The 25,830-nt window shown below is 42.8% G+C and overlaps 1 protein-coding gene across 1 annotated transcript; it reads right to left on the minus strand.

Moving 5' to 3' along the window:
- Positions 1 to 410: 410 nt before the first annotated feature.
- Positions 411 to 20,565, minus strand: hsd17b12b (hydroxysteroid (17-beta) dehydrogenase 12b). Its single transcript, XM_079997509.1, has 11 exons — positions 20,306 to 20,565; positions 11,532 to 11,578; positions 11,366 to 11,441; positions 10,885 to 10,992; positions 10,554 to 10,618; positions 8,942 to 8,986; positions 8,626 to 8,660; positions 8,365 to 8,446; positions 3,678 to 3,743; positions 2,363 to 2,512; positions 411 to 1,828 (listed from the first exon to the last, which is right to left on the minus strand). The coding sequence occupies exons 1-11, from the start codon at positions 20,481 to 20,483 to the stop codon at positions 1,721 to 1,723; spliced, it is 960 nt and encodes a 319-aa protein (XP_079853635.1). The 5' UTR covers positions 20,484 to 20,565; the 3' UTR covers positions 411 to 1,720.
- Between the last annotated feature and the right edge of the window lie 5,265 nt (positions 20,566 to 25,830).

Consider the following 25,830-nt stretch of genomic DNA (forward strand, 5'->3'; position numbering starts at 1 on the left):
GTAGCTGGAAGGATGTAAGTAAGAAAAGTCTAAATAAAGGAAAACGTCACAGCGGATTCCTCCCAAAAACAGAACGGAGGTGTGTGTACGAGCCGTTACACCGACTTTGTCACGGGCGTGTGGGACAGATGGCTCCTCGGTCTATATTTGGAAAATGACTGCGTCTTAGAGACACAGTTCCATACTAATGACTCCAACCCAAATATTGACTTCTATTGTCTATAGGAAGATTAGGCGTAAAGACTAGAAAGGACTTGGGAAAAAAGAAAAAAAAAAAAAGTGAAATGAGAGAAATGAAAACACACTCCTGTTTAGTACGTCATGTCATTATTAACCAGGTTGGAGTCGTCTTAAAGGGGGTCGAAACAATGAGATATCTAATAATCAATAAAAACAAATCAGTGCTCGGGTCCAAATATTTGAAATTCCCATTTATTAACAAGCTATTAATCTCAGCGACAGGACAAATTCTCACAATGAAGCTAAAGTTGACAGTGAAGGAAACACAAAACAAATGCTAAGGAAATAAAAAATATTGAGATCTTTCTTTGTAAATCAAACCCTTTGCAAATTGAAAAATCAACTAATACCACATAAATAACAATTACCAAAATCAACTAATTCAATACAAATATTTGGAATTTGGAACTGAATAGCCTCAGAAACCATTTTAAACATCACTTCATTTGGTTCAATTCAATTTAGACAGATTTCACATTCCAGCCGAAAATAAAAACCCCACCCAACCTATCCACCAACCTGGACAGAGGCTGATAGAAGGCTGAAAATACCAGTCCTATACTAGTTCAAACCACAACAGAAAAGCACAAAAGCCATAACACCCAGATGTATACACATTATGTATTAAGAACCAAAGAAAAAAAACAAAAAAACGACATTACCATTACATCTCAGTTTAATTAATCTTCCAGATTTTCCTACTTATTAAAACTACAAGGATAGCACAAGTAACTATACTGGGAATGTGTCTGCCTAGCCAGTGGCATCGCTATAGATTCAATTCGTCGTGCTAGTGTTAGCTGACAGTGTTTAGTGACAAAAGGCATAAGCAAATAAATGAGAAGAAGGAAATTAAAGTTTTCAACAAGAAGCCCTGTATCTGCTGTTTCTTAGGGACGTGCCCTGAGAAGGGAATCTTCGGAGAAATTTGTGCTATAGCGAACAAAACAACCGTTGAATGATTACAGCAAGTGCTTTGTTTTCATTACCGCAATGGTGTGTAATTGTCAAGTCAATGTTTCAATTGCTATTGTTGAGCAGGTTATTGAAGTTACCTTCAGCCTGAACACCACCAGACTCAAGTCCATCCATTTTTTTGTTTTTAAAGCTGGCTAAGGATTGAACTTCGACAGGTTTGAAAACTGCACCGATTGGAAAATGATGGTTAAAGACGGTCCGCTTCCACATGGAAACTGGAAGATGGAAACAGCAGATCCTCAGCTAATACTGTCATCTAGCCCTAACCGATTCATGGTTTCATTCCGTGAAGCTGATCCCTCCCTTTTTGAACCTCTCCTCACAAGCACCCATTTAAAGTCAGTATTATGATATTAACAGCAAAGACGCATCCCGCTTTAGGTCACGAATACGGAAATGTGTTGTTAGGTGCCGTGTTGTACTTTTCCCTTTGCTGTTACACTTGTGCCACTAACTTGACAACACCGATTCAAAGCCGCCGGTCCGTTTTCTGGGCGTCGCTCTAGCCCTGCTTCTGCTTCTTCAAGTAGCGGGCGCGCTGCGACAGACCCATCCCCATTACGTAGCTGTTGAGGAGCCTGGCAGGCAGCAGCGCCGTGGTCACCCAGCCCTGCGGAGCAGCAACATTGCTTCAGACAACACTTCTACTTTATAATGTATAGAGAGTTGGTTCAGAAAGGGAGAACTTGGGGAGAGGAAATGCTGGTCACACGACACGGAAGAAGCTGTCAGTGCATTTTGTTTTAAAATGCCAACTCATTTCACTTTTCCAATTTAAATCAGTCAAGTAGACATGCAGCTCTCATAATCCAATCACAGCGTGATTAGGGAAATATTATGCGACCTGGCCCGAAGACATCCGTCAGATATGGTTAAGGAGAGATGTGACAATGGAGAACAAACCCTCTAATCAAATGTATTTTACAAGAATGAGTAAGTATAAAAAATAGGCAATGGAGGAGAAAGGGGGGGGGGGGGGGGGGGGGAAGCCATATTTCAATGTACTGACTATGAAAAATAGATTTTTGGGTGGTTTGAACACTCGACGCGGGGATCTGAGGGTTTGTGCTTTGTTCTTTGTAATAACCAATTTCATGTTTAATTTGTTTTTTTCCGGTTGGACTTTGTGACTCAAACCTCTCACCATGATGGCGTGTGGCAGGTATCCGTTGGTCTGGCTCTGCAGCCCCACCGTGCTGAGCTCTGCGGCCACGTAGCGCTCGGGAGTGGGCTTGTCCAGCGTGGCCCGTCGGACCTTACTCAGCTTGGTGGCCACGAAGAATGGCAAAACACTCTGGAAAGCCAACAATGACATGGATACATGATACATGCACGTATTTAACCAGAGTGCCGGTTTGGTAACGGAGGTACAGAATAGGGACGCAACGGTACACGGTATGTTATCAAACGGTTCGGTGCGGCCCCGACAGTTCAAAACGCACACGTGAACCGTGGTATTACGGTATCACAGTAGGAGTCCACCGGACACGTCGGCGCGGCGACTATTTCTTAAGTTCTGTTTCCTAATGAATACATGCTAATCCACTGCTGTGGCTTCACTGGCCGCGGAGCATTTCTCTATTTTTGCACGAGAGCAATCTTTTTTTTATTCTCAACTGCACACGACTACGCAGCCTTTTCAATAAAAACACGAGATGAACCTACTTAGAAATGTTCTTGGAAAGAGCGCAAAGAAGGTCCAGTAGGAAAATAACCCCCTGTCCCTTTTTATTATGAACTTCTCTTGAAAGACTCTTTTGAACAGCTCTTTTGTAGGATTGAAGGGAACATGGTCTCGCTGGGTGATGAGCCCTTCTATTTTTTGTCAGGCGTGACAGTTTTATGCTGTGTTGTTTGTTTAAGTTGTCGTCTCCTGCCACGGGAAAATGTTTCCCCCTCCATGTAAGAGATAACCTATGCTCCTCCCTCGCCGGGCGGTGCTCTGGCTGAAGGGGAGCGCACCCACTGTCACTTCAGGTTCACAAAGTGAAGGCACACACACACTGGTCTGACTGTGAGGTTTTATTTCAATAAGTTATTTTACTATAAATAAATAAAAATACTGTTTATACATGTTCTATACAAAAGAAGCTAACTACAGTACTGGTTTTATTTGTTTTTTTATTGTGAACTGTTAAAAAAATAATTTTATATATATATATATATACACGAAAATTTATCTTTGAATTGTCCACTTTCTCCTCAAATCAGATTAACTTGTGCAAATGATAACAACCCACCAATGACTTTGAACAAGTCTCCCCCCTCCACCTCCAGTCATACACACAGAGCGTTACACTAGTTATTTGTGGCAGACTACTATAAAAACATTTTTTATAACATTTTACATTAAAAAAAAACAAAAACCTAAATATAAAGATACCGAAACCGTACTGCGGCCACAAAACTGTGATACGTACTGAACCGTGCGTCCCTTGTAGAGAAGTTACTGGTTTTACCTGAATGATGATCCCTTTGCTCTTGTACTCGGCCAGGAGAGATCTGGAGAAGAAATCGACAAATGCCTGTGGCAGAGAGAGCCACATCATCATGAGGCCAAATCTGAGATTCAATTCAGCCAACAACAAATCCATAAAATGCTTTATCTTTTGTCTTGTTTTTTCCTTCTGGATTTAAATACCAAGATTGCTTGTAACTAAGCAATTTGTTTTGCGATTTTTGTCCTTTTATTTCGCTAATTTTGGTCTGTCTCCTCAGGACTTCTACTCTGCAAATAATGACAATTTCCTTTTTTAAATAATACAGCAGAAACAGCCGAAGGAGGAGGAACGTTCCAGTAGTGACACAGTATCATAGTTCTACCAGGACCTGACATTAACGATTTCCTGCTTGCCCTTGTAAACTGTGTTCGGGCAAGTGGAATGCTTCATGCAGTTGTCCAATTGGGCAAGTGAAAAATAAATGTGATCTCAAATGTAACGTTATCTGAAACTAAACTGCGTACTGCAGGCCTGCCCACCTTGGGAAAATAATTTGAGTACCACAATAGTGTAACAGGTCTCCATGGCGTTTGAGTTACTGCAGCTAAAGTACTCCATCGGTTATTCACACCGTAGTCGTCTCGTAACATCTCGTATTATTAGTATTTACCCCTTGAAATGCATCATCTTTTGCCGATTCCGATTTCCAAGTTTTTAAAAGTCCGACCTGCCGATTCTGACCGATTCCAATTTTTATTCAATTGTATTGTGGTGGGGGGATGGTCTGGTTTGAGCAGCCACACCTGACCTGGATCTCGGTGATTGGGTTCAGAGTGGCTGCATACCTGTTGCTCGTTGGTTGGTCAAACGAGCAGCAGGTAAAACCCCCATCCCCACACACACTCAGGATAGGAGCCCTGTCATGACATTGACTATTAAATATCTTTTACATTGTCGTCTGATCATTTTGAGTTTCTATCCGTGACCGCAGAAATCTAATTTACTTATCATTTGGTCTCATTGGGTATATCTGCTGTATGTCAATGAAAAATACATTGCGTGATCTGATCACACTCACGTGATAGGACAGCTGCACATACGGACAACTGCTGCTGCAATTTTCCCTTGCCACAATAGTGAAATTGCTGGTTATGACACTGTTTATTATTGTTAATATTTCACTATGGCACAATAATAGAACATGAAAATGTCCCTGAGTTTCAATAATATGGGACTGTCACTAAGTTTCAGCATAATGCAACCTGTAACTCTCATTGAGTGTTAGTACGACACAACATAACTAACATGGAAATTGCAGTTCAGACTCGAAATTAAAGTCTCTTTAACTTTAAAGTGCAAATACAGGTACTCTTCACTTAAGGACTGTTCAGACTAAGTACGAGCTCTCTGACCAGTTGGTATTGTACGCTGCGTACAATACTGCAGCCTATTGTATGCAGCGTGGCATCTCAGAATCAAGCATCTCATGGCGCATCACCATTTCTCAGTCTCACTCAGTCAGTATTCACTTCACTAGCGTTTGCAATCTCCAAGACTGAAATAATAGACAGGCGATAAATAATTTATCCAATCTTCATTTACCTTGTAGTACCTCCAAACAGCCGACATATTCTTTTTTTACGCTTTCTTTTTAAAATTACGTTGGTATCGGGTATGAGTATCGGAGCATTTTAGCAAGTACAGTACATGAGCACTATATAGGGCTTGTAAATTTGACCGGCACAGAATCAGATATATCTGACACTGATTCTGGTCAAATGCAACCACATGAAATTGTAATTTATTATTATTATTTTTTTAATTCTCTCACACTCAAAAATGTCAGTGTGCAAAAAACTTGAGAGCATTTTTTGGTTGATGTCTGGAGCCCTGGTCTCCAACCCAAGAATGCCAAGTAGCCATTCAGCTTGTTTTTTTGACTTGTAAAACCTAGGATTTATAATGTTGATTCTAGTTTTACAATGTTGCATATTTTATTGTAATATTTTATGGAATGAATGGTATCTCCTCCCAATTATTCAACCGTTGTATTACTATGTTCATAGGAAAATAGGCTGCATCAACAGATATACGGGGCCAAAAGACTTTGCAAACGCAGAGAAAATAAGCTGCGACTGCACCAGACAAGCTGAGAATCGCACTGTTTACTCAGTGGAAGTAACTAAGGCCAAATGTGATCTTGTTATCCCAGATCATATTTTAATGTTGAGAGGATTTGATACAATCACTGTAGTTTTGGAGAGTATGTTTTTTCTGATCAAGTACTTCAACCCATCTCTAAAAAATACTCAGAACACTACTCTTGATGGCAACTGCATTCATATATATATATATATATATATATGAACTGGCTGAGAACACAAAGCTTTGAGGTTTGAGGAGGAGAACATGGGCATCAGTTGTGTTTGCCTGTAAGCTGCTCATTGAGGCATTAAGTTGGCTTTTCTTTTGGTGACACTTCAGAATAATGCTTATTTGTATAGCGTAGTTAATTATTGGGGCAGACCAAGGGGCGTGGGCAAGCACCGGCTGCAGACGACAGCACGGTTCCCTTTCCCGTGGCCGCCTAGCTGCCTCGAATCGGCCAAATCAGCGCTCACGTGGGAGCTTTCTTAATGTTTGTCTGTCTTGCAGAGTGGACTGGCGCACGGGCTCATCAGCCAACCAGGAGCAAGACTGGAGTGTCATTCCTCCTGCACCCAAAATCATTATTATTATTTATTATTATTTATACTTGGGGCCAGCGAGCCTATTTGTTCATCCTTATAATGAAAAAATCTTGCCGTGTTGGCAAACCACGGAAAGAAAGACTCCGGTTCCCTCCCTAAACCTGTACCAATGGGCAGAGACTCCCGCAATAAGGAATTCAATATTATAAAAGTGTATCTTTGATGGATCATTAGTAATCACATAACTGCAAAATCGAATAAAGCCTGTGTGCACAAAGTGATTAAAATGAATAAATATTCATGAGAGGATTCTCAATGAGTCTATTCTGGCATTAAATTATGATTCTCTTGTGAACTCTAAATATCCTGAATTTCCTGGAAGTGTTATCTTACCTTTTAAAATGAGTGTCAGAAGATATTGATATTTCAATAAATTTGCTGTCATTATCCTATGTATCATTAATTCATATTTCGTTGAGTTATTAACATGCATCCTTCCTTCTAGTGTATTACCACTTATGGGCTCCTCGCTAATAAATGTATTTCCATATCCACCTGACAACTTTTGAGTCATTTATTTACTCAAAAAACCTGCCTGAAACCAAAATTGTCATTCCCAGTTGCTCTCAGTGGCTAAAAATCAATCACTTACACACTCCTGAAATTTATATTTCCATCACTTGCGCCCATTATCGACGTTAACAGCGCAGTCGCTCAGAATATTCTTCAGTTAACAGACTATTGACGATACCCTTTACAGACTCAAACTGGTTTTAGTGCTCTAAATAGGTTTTACTTCACTTATTTATTTCTATGTGCCATCAGCAGGAAGAGGACGATCCAAAAAACAACTTTAGCTGCTGTTAACTCCACTTTGTTGGCAAAGGTCTAAAGATTCTTGTTTTACATGCAGATCCATCACAAAACAGTCATTACATGAATTGTAAAATAGAAAAGAAATATGTTTGTATAAGTGCATAGAAGTAGGGATGCACCGATTCTGAAATTCTGGGAAAATATTTGTAGTACCACAATAGTTTAACAGGGAGTCTATGTGGTGTTTGAGTTACTGAAAGCTAAAAGCTTTCAGTAGATTTCAACCTGTAACTCTCACTGAGTTTTAGTAGGAACCAACATGTAACTAACTTGGAAATGTCCAGTCTGAACTTCAAATTTAAGTCTCTTTTACTTGAAATGCAAATGTACATTTATATTATATTTATATGGTACTTTGCAAATAAATTGCAATCATTCCAAAAAAATAAACAAATAAAATAAATGGCCGACTCTTCTGACTCTCGTTCACTGGAAGTCTTCCTTCACTCACCGTGCGTTAAACCAAGTGAATCAAATGAACGACTCGTTTTACTGAGACTCGTCAAGAACCAAGTCTCAAAATGAAAACAAAAAAAAAAGTCTAACTTTTCATCACGGGCAGAGCTCCACTGTGACAGTGATGGATACGCAGTCTGCACAATGTTAGAATATTGTCAGGCCATAAATAAATAATACATCTAATGTTCTTAGTTTACATTGAAGTACCTCCAAACAGCCGACATTTTCTTTCTTTTGCTCTTTTTTGAGCATCAACTACGCAACTACGTTACATTATGTTGGTATCGGGTTTGAGTATCAGAGCATTGTTACCAGTACAGTACATGAGCACAGTATAGGGCGTGTACATTTGACCGGCACAGAATCAAAAAATATATCCGACACTGTGGATAACAAAGTACCGCTGCAGTCAGTACGCTGCGTATCAGTGGATGTTGAGTGAGAGGAGAGGGAGGGCTGACAGAACCACAGGTCGTAGCATCTGGTCAATCCCAGGGGTATAGTTTGAATACCCAATAAATGTACAGTTCTGTTTTGTATTGATTGATTTCACACACACACACACACACACACACACACACACACACACACACACACACACACACACACACACACACACACACACACACACACACACACACACACACACACAGTTCTACATGTGTTGACTGTGTACTTGCCTTGGAGGCGGAGTAGATCGTGAGCAGTGGAACGGGGTACATTCCGCTGGCGGAGGAGATGTTGAGAATGGCGCCCTTCTTCCTGAAATCACAGACCAGGGAAATGGTGTTGGAGGAGGTTGTTGACATTAAGCTCGTTTCAGACTTCTATTTTGGGATACTCAGTACCAGGTATCAAGAATAACGTATTTGCCAAATCATTTTGACAACAAATGCACAAATAGTAACCGTTAAGTAGGTGTAGGTGAGAAACACACATACCTGTCCAGCATTCTGGGCAGAACTAGACGAGTCATCTAGATGCATGGCGAGGGAAGAGGGAAGTGTTAAAATGAAGTACAAAAAAACAAACTATGGAAAAAAAGCAGAACCTCTGTTTACCGTGTATGTGGAGACTGGCGGGGAAGGGGTTAACATATTGAATGAAATGAAGGTATTGCTGCTTGGAGTAGCAGAACAATCAAGAGAGTTTTGGAACTTTCTGTGTGTGTGTGTGTGTGTGTGTGTGTGTGTGTGTGTGTGTGTGTGTGTGTGTGTGTGTGTGTGTGTGTGTGTGTGTGTGTGTGTGGGTACTTACCTGACACACTGATATAATGTTCACGTTGACTGTCGTGTCAATGAACTGAAACAAATAGGAAACAGGTGCATCAAGTACACAACTTCAGAGCACTGAGTAGTGCAATTCGCTAACTCAGGTCTAACGCTGTGTTGATGCATTTCAGTCATTTACTTTTGGCTACTTGGAAAGAATATTCTAGAAAAGAAAGAAACAACGTTTATCATAAGTGCATTATCGAGTGGTAATTTGGCAGCTCAAAAGGCCTGTTGATGTGAACAATGATTATTACACTGTATTGAACTTATTGCTTCCAATGTGACCAGGAACATTACATAAAATAAAAGAAGCTCAAACAATTTCATTGTTAAAGATTAAATAATAATAATCTCAAAGATGCCAAACTTAAAGGGGACCTATTATGCAAAACTCACTTTTTCAGTGATTGTGCACATACATTTGGGTCTCTGTTGGGCCTACTTACACACAAACTGTGAAATAAGAGAAGCCAGTAAATTTTCTTTTGAGCTGTCCGTTTCAGAAAACATGTCCTTAAAACGAGCCATTCAGCTTGGTTTCTCAGTACTAAGTAGCATTGAGACGCAGTAGAATTAGAACCGCCCCCATCTGAGTAACTCCACGCATGCCCTTGGGCGTGACTGGACCCGCTGGCATTGAAGCTAAGAGCTAATCATGGGAAGGGCTCTGTTGGCTGCAGAGACCAGCACAAATCTTTGAAAAGAAAAAGGAATTAACAACTATCTGTGACAAGACTGCAGACGAGGGACATTTAGGTATTTACAAAATAATTCTGCTGTGTGTTTGTGTGTCCACGTTACTGTAGGCTGCGGCACACGATCCACTGCGCGTTTCTCCAAAAACTGTAGATGTATTAATTTTATTTTCGGACGTTTCCGTAATTGAATGAAACAAAAAAAGCCCCAAGCCCGGCCTCCATATTTCTCGTCTTAAATTTGTTCAGAAACAGATTTCGGCATACTGTCAAGGCGAAATCAGTGAAAGTTTCCGGGGTAAATAAAACAAAAACCGAAGGCCATTGGCTCACAGAACCCGGAACTTGTGCTCAAATTCCATTGGCTCAGGGAACTAGCGGCCTGGGGAGGGTGGCTCCTCCCACTGAAACAGCCTGTTTTCAGACAGTTCAGTGGATTGGATGCATGTTAGAATGGCTCAATGCATAATCTGAGTGGTATTTTGAGCAAAAAAAACCCCAAAAACTTTAAAAACCTGTTATGGGGACCTGACCATATATTTACTAGGTGAGAAGGAGCATAATACATCCACTTTGAAGGCCCAGGAGGTTAGAAAAAAATAAAAAATAAACATTTAAACGATAATGATCAGTTATTAATACGATGAACACACTCCCTCCTGCTCGGTCAGATGCCCATAACATGAAAAAAGAAAACAGCAGAACCTATAAGACTATCACTTTTAGTGGGATTCTTATGAGTAGCCATCTCTTAAAACCTTAAATAATAAAAAAAAAAAAAAAAATAGAAAATGGGAATTTTGGACTAGTCATTAGTGAGCAAGTGGAAACATCCTGCATATGCATAACATCAGACACATTATTCGCACAAGACACAATTCAAGTCACTGTCAAACTTACAGAGTCCAGATTGGGGACATTAAGGAAGAACTCCGGATACGAATAGGAGACTCCAACATTGTTTACTGTTGAGAAGAGAAACAAAACACCTCTATCAAAAAAAAACAAAAAAAACACATCAGTCATGGAAATCTGTCACGACAGCGTTTCAAAACACACTGCAATACCCCCATCCAACCTCAAGAGGGGAGCACAGCGATACATTAGCAGAGACAGTAGCAGCTTGTTAGACAATAATGGTCTGAATCTGTTATGGTTTGTCAGACTGGTAAAATTGTCCTTTAGAATACGTCTGTATGACTGTAGAAGTGTGTCTGTGTTGCAGATTTACCCAACACTCCAATCTCCAGTCCTGCGAGTCCGTCTTCAATCTTGGGGTAGATATCAGTGGCGCTGAAATCTACCGCGATGGTTTTGGTCTCCACCCCGCACTGGCTGGCTAAATGGGGGGGGGGGGGGAAACAAACACAAAATAAATAAATAAATAAATAAATATAAAAAAACATGGATCAAATAAATAGTCTCTTAATTTCTTAACTATCAGTTAGACAAAATATTAGTTATATAATAATAATAAAAGGCCTAATTCACATATGTATTCAATGACAAAATCTATGCATTATGTTAAAACATTCACTGGAACACAAAGACTACTTGTGTTTTGCGCAGTATGCCCTGATTGGCACACACACACACACACACACACACACACACACACACACACACACACACACACACACACACACACACACACACACACACACACACACACACACACACACACACACACACACACACACACACACACACACCGATGGAGTTGGACACCTCGTCCAGCTTCTCCTGGGAGCGGCTGATCAGCACGATGGCAAAGCCTCTGCGCGCGAGCTGCGGATCAAAAGACGCGTCACACAAAAGGGAAACGTGCAAAGAACACAACCGGGCGAGATACTTCTGTTGGGGCGTCTGGAGTCTCACCTCCTCAGCGTAGGCTTTTCCGATCCCATCCGTCGCTCCAGTCACCACTACAGACAGGAGGGAAAGGGGGGGACAAGGCCACATTAGGGCACCGGCCAAACAGGGCAACTTCAGTACATTGATTTTGTTTTTGATTTTGAACTTTAAAACGCACCACCTGTACGTCAGACATTTATTCTGGAGATAACGAAAAGCGGCTCAAGACCAGTAGGGTTTGGGACAATGTGAGGAAAGGTTTCACTGAAGGGACAAAAGAGATGAGTCTTCCGGTGCAATTAAGAAAAACAGATTTGAAAAACTGTAGAGGGTATTAGTATCATCTTTTTCACGGTTTCGTACTGAAATATCACGGAAAGAATATATTGTGATGAACAATATCATGGCCTAAATGAATGATGATAAGACCCAAATGACCAAAACCCCTCTTACGTTTAATTGGAGAAGCTAGATTTAATCTGATGAACTTACAATTTGCATAGATTGATGTCATGAACTTTGATTGGTTTCTCAAACATAAAAACTTTCAATTCATGAACAGATATTGGGATACATTAATTGATACCACTTAAAAAAAACCCACGACGGCCGATGGATATTGTGCAAATACATCGCCCCCCCCCCCAATTCTCTCAGCCGCAGCGTGCGATGAGAAAAAAAAAAAAAAAAAGAAAATGAAAAGGGAGAATGAAACGGGAAAAAAAAAAAAAAAAATGGACAAGCCAAACTTCAGTGACACGGCTGAGGTGGAGCTGATTGGATGAGACGAAGAGATATGACGGAGGATTTAAGGCCCTCCTTCCGTTCTCCGTCACCTTTCCCTAGGCAGAGGAACGCTTGCGTACAAACAGAGACGAGCCCTGGCACCGCCTGGAAAGCGGCAGCGGGAGACCGGTTGTAGTCACGGCCGTCTGTCAGTCAAAACCATTAGCACATCATTGGCCAAAGGGAGGAGTGTTGGGGCGGGTGGGGGCACGGGATTTTAACGCTTTTCCTCGGGTGAACTCAGAGAAACCGTTTAAGGACATGGTATCCATGACTTGCTCACCAAACCCGGTCCCAGCAAAACACACTCTCAGCACGTCCGCTTCAACGCTATTGCCTTGATTTGTGATTTTCATATATTCTCATTTTGCCCAAAATATGATTTCACACTCCTTTCACATTTCACGGGAAGGGATATTGAATGAGTCGAAGGATAATTGATTTAACAGAACTTCACACCGCTAAAGGTCTATCAAACATTTTAACTGAAAGTAGAAAGTTTATGGCATAACAAAACATGTAATGTAATGCCTACAATAAACGACACATAATGTGATCCGTTTAGAAATGGACATTTTAGATCCAAATAGAGAGACAGAATGTCCTGCACCGCCCGACAACATTCATTCACTCATTCATTGTCATTCTTCAACTTTCTTCCTGCCATTTCACAATGGCCCTTGTGTGACCTTCACGCTCACAGATAAAGTGCCAGGCATCTTCCAGGGCTACACCGGAGCCGTGCCGAGCAGGGAAGAGATGAAGGAGGAGGATAGAGGGAAAAGGAGGGAATAGAGAGGAGGACAAGTACGAGTACGGAGGGGAGCGGCTAAAAATAGAAGATGCACAGGGATGGGAGGGGACACGGAGGGAGAGTCTGGATGCACGATGACAAGGGAAGAGGGAGGGGGTGGGGGGGGGGGGGGGGACATTGGCCAGGTTATTTTTAGTAATTTTAAGAATGAACTGTTCTGCAAGGGGATGAGCATAAAAAAAGGAGGAATCTAAAAAAGGTTCCACAGCTGAAGGCATGTTCCCTTCACTCAAATAAAACAAGGTCTATATTTAGAGCTGACGCCGAGTGCAGAAGTAGGTTAGAGCAGCTATGTGTGTGTGTGTGTGTGTGTGTGTGTGTGTGTGTGTGTGCGTGTGTGCGTGTGAGCGTGTGTGTGGCCAGTGCAACCGCAGGCCACAAGTGGACGCCTTTGTTTTATCCAATAGTCTCTCAATGTGTGAATACATACATTTGCAATGAGTCACTAATTTCATACTTCCAGGAATTAAGAAAGACCAATAGTAATGTTTGTAAATCGAGGATTTTTGGATTATTTCAGCTGACCATCGCGAGCGGGGAAAACAAACATTTTAACGTTTCTGGATGAGCCTCGGTCGGTGTCTTTCAGAAATTTTCAAGGAAATTAATGACATTTTAAAATTAAAAAACATGGTACAAAGTGGGATATAGTGGGATAATGCTGGAAGCGGTATCACCGATACAAATAACCACGGGGTCTATCTGAAACCAATTTATCGTGCAGCATTATTTGTTCCACTATTCTGTACAACATTTTATATTCAGTATTCAAATTAAGAGATGTCATGTGCAACATATTTCACTCCCCCTTAGAGACAACTTAAAAAGTTTGAAAAGCAGCGGCACGTTGTTTCACACCCAGAGCTGCCGTTACTATTGCTCTATAGCCAAGCTTGGAAGAAAAAAAAAAAAAAAAAAAAAGCAAGTCGAGTGAATCTGACAATGACAGACAGGGACTAGTATCAACTGGAAGATAAACATAGATTCTGAAATTTTAAAACAATAACAATACGACGCCAGCAGCATTTTTTTTTTTGTTTGTTTTTTTGACATGAGGAAACCTTTCTTTTTGGAGAAGGAAAGCGGAAACTGTGTTCCTGTGTTCCTCTCCCTCCACATGCCAGCAGCCCCGCCCTCCTCCACCCTCTGGGCTTTTCTACTTTTTTCTCTGGTGCCGGTCCGTGCACCACGGGAACGTGTCCTAAGGTGGCCGTCTTGTCAGAAGCGGGGTAAACCGAGCGATACGGGCGCCGCGTCAGCCTTCATTGACCGGTTGGATCCGCGGCGCTTAAACGAAAACGTCAACTTGTGACTGACAGAAAGATTTTGCCGAAGGTTTGATTGAAGAGATGGTTTGTTTTAAGTATGGGTGTGGTGTCATATGGATCTGGGATGCTTTATACTCGAATACCAGCCCTATCGCGTTTCTCCCACTACAGTTACTTTGTGCTCCACACCACGGCAATCGGTTTATGACGGCAACTGTGGAAACTGCACAAATGGTTTTTCGTTTTATCGTTGAACAATGGTGCTCATTGGTACCCGTCGCACAGGCTTGCCATGTTTTGTTCCTCAAGCGCCTAGTTTCATGAGCGGAACTGCTCAGTGTCTGGTGAAACCACCTGCCGACAAAACAGTGCTGCCATGCACTTAGACTGAACAAATCCGCCTCTCAGTCCCGGGACATCCAGACACGCATTATTCTACTTGGAACAATGATGTAAACAAAACAAAAAAATCTAAATGAATTGATTTGCTATGATAAATAAGTTGAGCTGGAATGAAATATGAATAATAATTAGACACAACACAATTATACATAGGACTTAACATAAACTAGCTTTATCACTGAGTCACTCACATAACTGTCATGTGCACCAATTGCAATGAAAGTAAACTGACTAAAAACGAATCTAAAAATGTGAAGACATCTAAATAAAACGAGGAAACTCACTGTATTCACTCATTTTAATTCTTAAATTTTTTTTGTCATTTGAAAAGCATCAGGCTTTTCAATGTCTATTTAGCATTTACAATTCCAATCACTAGGATCTTGTATGACTTTTTCAAAACAGCGTTACATTCACTGATATAATCAATTAAATGAAAATTAAATGAATGCGACAGTTTTTAAGAGTTAAATTGCGTATGCAAGGGACATTTTTATTTGTTTAATAGTACCGTATTAACGGCTGGCATTAGTAGTGTCTTAGTAGATGGCATTGGTATTAACGGCAAACGCAGATCTAAAACTACATTTGATGATTCGTATTTGCAAAGCTTCGAGAGATGAATTCTCCCCCTCTCCCTCCCTCCCGCTCTCTCCATGTGTGGATCCTGTGTCATGAATGACTCTGGTCCTATTACATAATCAGGTCATGCTCAGTCAAGTCTACTTCAGTGAGAGAAACTTTGTAAATGAAGGAATGGGGGGGGACTGAGCTCTCATTTTAGCTTTAAAATACTGTATTGTAGAAAATTGTTATTTATCACGGGAACATTTTCAATTTGTTTGCAATATTGAGCGCAAATCTAAAAAGACTGAAGACAGACAAAGCTACTTTGTATTGCAATTTGCCAACTCTTGGCCAGTATGCTATAGGTCTAGTAAGCTGTCCAAAGAGAGTGTTTGAGGTATTGATTATTGGCATTGTATTTCAGGCATGCAAACTGTTGAGGGGTGAAAAAGGTAAGAAGGATGCGTGAGCGGAGAAAAACAGACCCGCTAGGGGGTAATGCTGGGTAATGCTCTGTGGGCGTTTCCTTTTTGAAAAGTAAGTAACTAAATGCTCATTTGTGATTATTTTTTTGGATTACTTTAGGGTTGACTTGATCACAAGTTAAAAGAATTGCAAGACTGCGAAAAATTAAGTACAAATTATGAATTTATTAAGTGCAAAAGGCAGCCCACTAGGTACATAACAAATTAAAAACTTGATACTCTCCAAGAACAATATTGCTAAGCTATACAGTTCCGGGAAATTATGTGGGTGCTTGCCGGCACGCAGCTCCAACAGTGCATGTTGTTGGGTTGCGTGGCGTGAATTAAGTGTGCAGTGGAGATAGTGGTCAGTTGCCAACAGAGCCGGTCCTGACCTCCACCGCACCTTACGCAAAATTCTATGTGCCTAATTCACGCTGAGGGTCTGTGTCAACGGAGAGGGTCCCTCTCACCAAGCTGATGTCACTTTACTGAACACAATGAAATTATACTAATCAAAAAACTTTTAGTTTCATTGTCATCACTTTCCAAATTACATGGAGGATTGGGGCGCTTTAGAAAAAAAGTTGCGTGATCTCCAATAGTTCACATCATCATCATAATAATAATAATAACTGGGATTATATAGTGCCTTTCACAAACACAAAGACACTTTACAATGGAAAACAAAAAACAAAACAAGGTAGAAAAATGTAAATAATTAAAGAACCGAAAAAAGGAAACCAAAAAGGGAGAGGGCCTCGTTGAACAGGTAGGTTGAGGAGGTTTTTGAAGGTGGCCAGAGATGGAGCATTTCGAATGTCAGTGGGGAGAGAGTTCCAGAGGGTGGGGGCCGCCACACTGAAGGCTCTGTCCCCAAAGGTTCCTAGCCTTGTGCAAGGGGTGGAGAGCACACTCTGGTCAGAGGACCCCAGCTTCCAGGACAGGGCGTAGGGGTGGAGAAGGTCTGTAGGTACTGCGGGGCAAGGGCGTGGAGGGATTTGTAGGTTAGTAGCAGGGTTTTGTAGGAAATACAGGTTTTGACAGGGAGCCAGTGGAGATGGACGAGGGTGGGGGTGATGTGCTGCCAGAGCTTGGTGCAGGTGAGAACTCTAGCATCACAGTTTTGAACATACTGGAGCCTGTCCAGGGCTTTACTTGGAACCCCGGACAGGACTCCATTGCAGTAGTCCAGATGGGAGTTGATGAAAGCGTGGATAAGTGTTTCTGCCACAGACTCAGACAGTGATGGGCGGAGTCTGGAGATGTTCTTGAGGTGGAAGAAGGAAGACTTGGTTATGGATTTGATGTGTGAGTGAAATGAAAGGGTTGAATCGAGGATGACGCCTAGGTTGCGTACTTTGGAGGATGGGAAAATGACGTTTGATGACATCCAGACTTTGATGTCGTGGAGGCAGTTGAGGAGAGACCGAGGGGGAGCTAGGTGGATGGTTTTGTGCTGAGGTTTAACTGGGTGTCATCGGCGTAGGTGTGGAAGCATAGACCGTGGTGGCATATGAGCTGACCAAGGGGGAGCATGTAACGGTGAGGAGGAGGGGCCCAAACACGGCGCTCTGAGGCACGCCTTAGTCAACTGCCCAGGGGAGGAGCAGGAGTCTCTGATAGTGACAAACTGCTTCCTGTTGGTGAGATAGGATTGGAACCAGGAGAGTGCTGTACTGGAGAGGCCAAGGTAGCCGGATAGACGGTTGAGGAGGATAGTGTGAGAGACTGTGTCGAAGGCAGCTGAGAGGTTGAGGAGGATGAGGATACTGATGTAGCCTGCGTCAGCAGCAATGAGGAGGTCGTTAGTGATTTTAATGAGGGCGGTCTCTGTGCTGTGGTGAGTTCTGAATCCAGATTGAAGGTGTTTGTGAAGCTCATGGTTGGAAATATGCTGTTGGAGCTGGACGGCAACTGCTCGTTCCAGGGTTTTGCTGAGGAACGGAAGGTTGGAGATCGGGCGGTAGTGGTTGGGGTTGTCAGAGGTCCAGAGGTGGACAGTGAGGCAATATCTTTTGTAGAGCCTCTCCAGCTGACGGTCGCTGGCCTTCATGGTGCGGAGTTCAGAGGTGTACCAGGGGGCAGGGCGAGTGAAGGAGACAGTCCAGGTTTTGAGGGGGGCAAGAGAACTGAGGCTGAGGGAGAGGGCAGAGTTGTAATGGGCAGCCAGGCCATCCACCGTGGTGTCAGGGGGCTCTAGGGCCAGGTGGGTTTCGAGGGTGTTGATCAGGGCTGGTGTACGCCATGACTTGAGGTTCCTGAACGTGATGGTGCGTTTATCGCATCGCCTGGGCGGGGGGACAGGAACAGTGTACAGCACAACATGGCGGTCAGAAACCGCTTGGTCCGGGCACTGAATATGGAAGGGAGAGGTTCCAGTGGTGCACACCAGATCGAGCATGTGGCTTTTGGCGTGGGTGGGCCATTGAACGTGCTGTGTAATGTTAAAACTGTCCAACTGTGGCAAACGTACAGCTGGTGGAGTCCACGTGGATATTGAAGTCACCGAGCAGAAGAGTAGATTGGGACATGGAACAGACAAAGGTAAGCAGCTCAGACAGCTCAGACATGAAGGTGGTGGAGGCTTTAGGGGGGCGATAGAGGAGGACAACCTGGAGGTGTGCAGTGAGAGAGAATGAAACACATTCAAAAGGCACAGTTTGGCACAGAGAGTTCTCTGCTGGGTGTATTACAGCCAGCCCACCACCACGGGCTATGGAGCAGGACTTCTGTATGTACACATATCCAGGGGGCGTGGCTTGGTTGAGTGTAACCAAAATCCTGTTGAACGAGCCAAGTTTCTGTTAAACAGAGAAAGTCAATTTTCCGTTCATGATTCATTCTGTAGCATAAATGTGGCAGTTTTAACCATGGAAGGCGAGGCAGGCAGGTTGGGAGGAACAAGCTGGTCAAAAAAACAGAGGGTGCAGAACAGTGTGTACATGGGATTGGTTATGATGACGTTGCCGCTGCCGATTCGACATTATGGAAGGAATAGTGCGATCCGAGTAAACAGACTTACAGCCAGTAGCCCTGCGGAGATAGAGAGGGCGGCGCAGGAGTCCGATGGATTGAATGTCGGCGAGGCAGTTGGGAGTGAGATTCACAGGAGAGATTCATGAGTTCCAATGCAGACTATTTTTGGATCTCAGCAACAGATGAGCGCCTATCTCGGCTAGCTAGCGGCTCTAGCTAGCAGGGAGGGCTAGCTGCGAGATGACAGGGCTGGAAGCTGACAAGACGGAAAGCCGTTGATCCAGTATCAGCGGAAAAACTAAAATAAATAGCTTCAGGTAGTTGCAGCAGTGGGCCAAAAGTGAAGTAGCAATAGCCAAAAGGTTCGGGAGACGAGAAACAAACGGAAAAAGACACGCAAACACGCAGGTGAGAAGCGGCACCAAACATGTGCTGTGCCATTGATGATGCCGCTGCTATAACGTGAACGTGCTCGTTGCTGAATTAGAAAACTGTTAATCACCTTCTAGTCCAGGTTGACAATACATTGAGGTTGCAATTCTCACTTACTTATGCTTAGTTTAAGAAACCCTGGCTGACTAAGCCTCAACTGGCAGTAACCCATCCAGTAGCCCTCTGGATGCTTCCTAGCGTCGCAGTTTGAGCCGAGATGCAGTGGTGTGGTCGTAATGCAAGGGAGGAGTGGTGCGGTGGCACAGAGGGTACTCTGTTCAGGCCTGGCTTTTGTCATGCTGAGGTCAAGGGGCACAGCTCAACAGTATACAACGTGACAAAGCTCCTTTTCTAAAACAGAACCAGCCTCCTCGTTTTGCATACACAGCCGGGCGGGAGCGCATGGCAATGGAATATATCGTCCTGTCTATTTCATTAAGTGTGACTGTGCTCACTCAATTACAGAGAAAAGTTGGGGTTTTTCTTAGGACTGCTGCCGTGGGTAGTCTTCCACCTAAAAATACACCATTCACTTACAATTATATAATATAAATATGGGTATTATGTTATTTTATGGGTGAAAGAATAGCTGGGCAACATTGGCAAAATCAAATATTGACTATTTTTGGATCAATAATTTGATAGTATCTTAGGGATGAATATCTACGCTCACAAAAGATATTTACACAGCAAGTAATATTTGAGAAACATATTAGTAATGTGCATATTATGATCAAGCAGGTAGAGACGTTGATGTGAACATTTACAATCAATATCAACATTTATTCTAAAGTACGACGGCTGAATCCGACGAATTGTACAACACGATCAGGACCTGCTAAGACAATCGGATCAGGCGAGTATGTAATGATTGTGACAGCTCTAACAAAAATCCCAGACAACGTCCTGTGCCGAGTCGAGCGGCGATGTCCAGTCTAGACGAAATCTGATACCGTTATTATACCGCGATATATATCGCCCAGCGCTCGGTCTGAGGTGGATTACAGGGTGTTATAACATTAGTGCGGCACCGAGGACGGCCTCGACAGCGCAGCCGAGCCAGGCCGCCGCCATGGACCCTCTCACCTGCCCATTTCCCCAGTTTGGACGGGGACACCAGGCGTCCGTTCCCCAGCGCCCACACGCGGAGCACGGACAGCAGCCGGCAGGCCGAGCACACGGACAGCCAGGCCGCGGTCAGGGCGCCGAGCCAGAACAGCGGCGCCTCCACCGCCCGCAACACGGCCTCCCCGCTCGTCGACATCGCACTCGGGCGGAGCTCCCTGCGTGTGAGCGAAGTGCGTCTCGGGCCGACTCGAGTGGCACGTCCGCACTCTCGGGCTCGCGTCCGCGCCCGGAGTTCCGCTTCCGCGTTCAGCGCTTCCGCGTCGACGCGCGAGCCCGTTGATGATTGGCTGAAATCGAGGGCTGTCAGAGCTCCCGTCTCGTGATTGGTTGAAATGAAGTGGCGTTGTATTTGCGTGACCTCGCCTTACCACTGTAACTCGTTCTATGACAAGGGTCGTACGTTGAAACCGTCGTATGTCGAAGCACTTTTTCCCCGTAGGAATTGTGAAATCATCTGTGTAGAATCTGTGACGACGATAGCACTTCTTGGCTAATGTCCCAATTGCCTGTGTAGCCCTACACGAACGAACGCTGAAATCATGAAGGGTGGAAACAAACAAAATACACAGCACAAACACAGTAAATATGAAAAAACTATCGATAAGCCACGAACTGCGCGCACACACCATGTAGGTCGCCTGCTGACTGACTGCTGACTGACTGCTGACTGACTCCTGACTGACCGCTGACTGACTGCTGACTGACTCCTGACTGACTCCTGACTGACTGCTGACTGACTGCTGACTGACTCCTGACTGATCGCTGACTGACTGCTGACTGACTCCTGACTGACCGCTGACTGACTCCTGACTGACCGCTGACTGACTGCTGACTGACTCCTGACTGACTCCTGACTGACCGCTGACTGACTCTTGACTGACTGCTGACTGACTCCTGACTGACCGCTGACTGACTCCTGACTGACCGCTGACTGACCGCTGACTGACTGCTGACTGACTGCTGACTGGCCGCCTGCAAATTTCCACGCTCGTATCTTGGAGCAGTCGGTCGCAAGTCGATACAAATTTTCGCGACTATCACTACTCGTATCTTGGATCAGTCGTAAGTAGATGCAATGGTAAGTCGAGGTGCCGCTGTATTTGGTTTTTTTTTTGGTTTTTTTTTACACACGTCGAAACCACGATCACCATTCGTTGTATTTGACTTTACCTTGCAAAGAATTTATTTGAGTTTGTCATATTTCAGGGGTGGGATAAAAAGCAATGTTGGGGTTTAAACACCTATCAAATACCTATCACAATACTGAAGGATTGCTTCATGAGAGTGTTTCTGTGTTTGAGGTGAGGGCTTCTGTGTGCTGTTGTTTTGTTTTTTTTCCTATAAATTTAAACAAAAGTAGTAGTTTATAGTAGCAAATAGTTTAATGGGAGTGCCCAATAACTTGTCCCATCGTTGTGGTTGTTTTGTAACCCTGGTTTCCCATTGTTTGCAATGGTAGTTGCCAGCATCAAGTACAAATCCTTTATGTCGGCCTTCAGGGCGGTCAGTGGATCTGCACCCACACACAATGCAACATGCATCAGGCCATGATTTACATTTACATTTAGCCATTTAGCAGACGCTTTTATCCAAAGCGACTTACAAGGGAGAATGACATTCAAGCTACATTGCGACAGAGATTAGTGTAACAACAACATTAGTGTAACAGTGTAACATGATCTCCTACAATGCACTACACATCAGGCCATGCTCCCCCACATTGCCCCACGCATCAGGCCGTGCTCCCCCACATTGCGCCACGCATCAGGCCATGGCGCCCCCACTCGCTCTCTGAGGTCTGCAAGTGAGAGGGCGGTGCCGCCACTGCCGGGAATGGGTTCTCAATCCAGACTCTTCTCAGGCGTGGTGGGTGGAGCTCCCCAGCCCGTTACACTCTGCCGAGACACTGACAACCTACAGACCCTGCTTCTTCAGGAACGCCTTAAAAGTCCCTGTAAAGTCAAGGCAGTGATTTGTTTCTAAACACATTCTACATGTTAGAAAGTAATTGCTGAAAACATGTAAGAAGACACTGAAAAGTGTTGTACAGAATCGTGGAGTTAGACCGCTGAACTTGTCCTCACCGTTTTTGTGTTTTTTGGGTGGGGCTAAACCCGAGCTGGATGACGTAGAGCAGACAGCCGCCCGGAACGAAAAAGAACCGTCCCATTGGTTTGACCACGTGGGGTTTGGGTCCAGTCCTCCGACTGGAGGAGCCAGCGCGGGGGCGCCAGAGAGCGGGGAGTCCCGCATCCACACAGCGTTGCTTTGAGGTGAACAACTGGAGACACAGGGCTGGGTTCAGCACAACATTCATTTAAACATGGAAGTTACTCCAACGTTACTGTCAACGCTTGATGCGATTGACACGGTTGGGCGGGGTTTCAGCATCTCAGAACAGAGGGAACTGCCTTTTTTTCATGATTTTATACACTGGGTGATTTTTTTTAATCATCCAAATTTGGCTGGGTGGTTGATAACACATTTTTCTTAACGCATATTTATATTCACTTTACAGGGACTTTAGTACCTGATCCTATCTTAGCTATGACTAACTATTGTTGTTCTTCTTTATGTGACGCTTTGTGACATGCCAGGACTTCTACTCTGTGAGGTAAGTGCTGGGGGTAAGTTAAGGTAAGATTCATTTAGGAGGATTAAAATTTATATAGGACCCAGAATACGATTACGCCTATTTTAGTTTTTTTTGTACTTTTCGAGCTTATAGAGCTTATTGTGCGAAACCGGGTGTCATGACATTTCACTGCATATATGTATGACCGTATGTATATGTATGTGACAAATAATCTCTTGAACTTCAACTGGACTCGATTAGTTTTAAGTTGTTGTGTTGACATAATGCAATAACAACATATGGGTACTTATCATATTGCAGTAACATTAAAAAAAGAAATGATCAGAAAAACGGATAAAATTTAGAAATTCAAGGTTGCTCCAATGGTTGATGTATGCTTGATTGTTTCTAGCCGCTCATGTAAGTCACTTTAGACAAAAGTGTAAATGTACAATCAATATATAATACTACTATTGTTAGTAGTATAACAACTGCTACTACTACTACTACTACTACTACTACTACTACTACTACTACTACTAATAATAATAATAATAATAATAATAATAATATAATTAATAATAATACTAACCTTTATTTGTATAGCACCTTTCATACACAACATGGAACAAAAAGCACCATACAATAATAGGAGGCAGTTAAATACGAACAACAAGAACAAGAACAAGAAGAGAAAAAACTCAAGAAGCAAAATGCATTTAAAAACAATTTGTAGTAAAATATTGCACTAATACCATAATATCATTTAGCACCATTGTTCCTCACGAAATTATTTGAGATCATTTTTCTCTTAAATTATTGGTCTCGAACTACTCCAAGAAATGATTCGAATAATTCTGAAATTTGTCTCAAGATCATCCTGACAGTAGATCATAGAGCCCTATATAGTGCTGTTTTGTTTTTCTCTCCGCAAAGAAGCATCTGGGTTCTGAGATGCTAAAGATATCCCATATTTTCTCCTTATGATATTAACCAGACATAAGCAAAATGGACGTTTTTGCTAATTATATTTTCACTTGGCAGGACATAATTGTCGTATGCACTCACAGTGCACAAGCCAGCCAAGTGGAGCAGACAGCAGCGGTCCATGATGTGAGACTGGGGTGTTACGTAAGAGCATCACGTCTAAAAATAGAAATGCAGCAATGGTAAACAGAGGCCTAAACTGTTAGCTCCGAGCTTTTAAATCTGGATCATGAATGAAACTGCGCGTTTAATTGTGAATGTGCTTGCGACTGCAAAAGGGTCGATTGATGCACGGGTGAATGGGATGGCCGGAAACAAATAACACATTATTGACACACCAGGGGTTTTATTGCAACAACTTTGGTCCAAACCTGCGACACTTCATGTACCAATTTGTAGGAGATGATCGAGTTTTTATCGTCATTTTCAGCTTCGCAAGGGTAGTAACGGCTTTCACAATCCCAACACGACACAGCCCATAAGACAAGTCGTACAATTCGCCTGGACAGGGATGAGTGAATGACAGCTGCTGATCAATAAATCCTATCGGTGATTTTACTATTTTGTGAATTGGAGAAGGTCTCATTAAGAGGAGACTTCATGATGTTATTGAGATGTCTGTAATGTTGCCTCTAAGTTGTACTGTACATGGAGCGACAAGTACGGAATACAGTTCATTTGTTTCATACACACACACACACACACACACACACACACACACAGACTCCTTCCTGGACATTGCACTTCCACATAACAATGACCCCCAAAAACGGGTTATTATCCTCTTTTTTTACGGTCCCCGTCAACTAAACATGACCAGTCCTGAAGTGATCCGTTGCTTGACCCAACGTTTCATAAACGTACTGAAACGTCACTCATTCTGGATCAAAGCATTTCGAGGCATTTGGGGATGAGTGGCGGCATCAGGTGCACGCAGCAATTGTTCAACATGACTCTTTAGATCTTTATATAACAGAAGTGTATTGAGAAAACACCCACACTCGATTTATTTATTTATTTATTTGTTGTCAATGCCCCCCCCCCCCCCCCCCCCGCCTGCAGGCTGCTGCTGTGGCCCCCTAGTCCCCTCTTTACGGAGTCCCAGGGGGTCGCAGACCCCAGTTTGAGCATCACTATGTTTTAAAGTCGCTACAGTGCATAGTCATTGTAATTTTAAATCAACTCGCTACCACCGAGATATTGATCCAATTATCTTGCAACCATTTTGCGCGGCTGCTTGGAAATAAACATGGTTTCATACTTACATCATTCAGATAAAAACTGGAAATGAAATGTAAAAAATGCTTTTGCACCCACGATGCTGCTTGAATGAGAGTTTCATGTAGTTTTATTTCATTTGACGCTGTTATTTTTTTCACCTTAGCTATGAAATAATTACCTATCTACAGATTGTGTTATTTCAATGACAAATGACACACTATGTGTGTTTCATTTACAAATCACACTTTTTGAATAAATATGAGGAGGTATTATTCAATGACCTGTGTTCTCATTTTGTGCAGCCTAAACGTGGATTTACATTGTAATATATTTATACTTAATATATCATTAATACTGTATGTTCTGTATGTATTTCACTTGATATAATCGTCAACCCTAAAACAATTGCAGTTAATACCTGGTCAACCCTGACCTGTTTTTAAGAACGACGCCCAAACACAAACACAGATTTCTTTAAAAGGAAAAAATGTTTTATGCTCAGAATCAAAATCACTGTGGATATTTGTGGCTTCAGAATTGGTAACTAATTTATTATCATATACAGGTATTCTATTATAATTAAACAGAATTTCAGTATGTTGAGTAATATCTGCTGATTGCATGTACATGTACGTGTATGTGTGTGTGTGTGTGTGTGTGTGTGTGTGTGTGTGTGTGTGTGTGTGTGTGTGTCCGATGT

Source organism: Zeus faber (assembly GCF_960531495.2).
Source record: "Zeus faber genome assembly, chromosome: 3".
In the NCBI taxonomy this organism is placed as follows: Eukaryota; Metazoa; Chordata; class Actinopteri; order Zeiformes; family Zeidae; genus Zeus; species Zeus faber.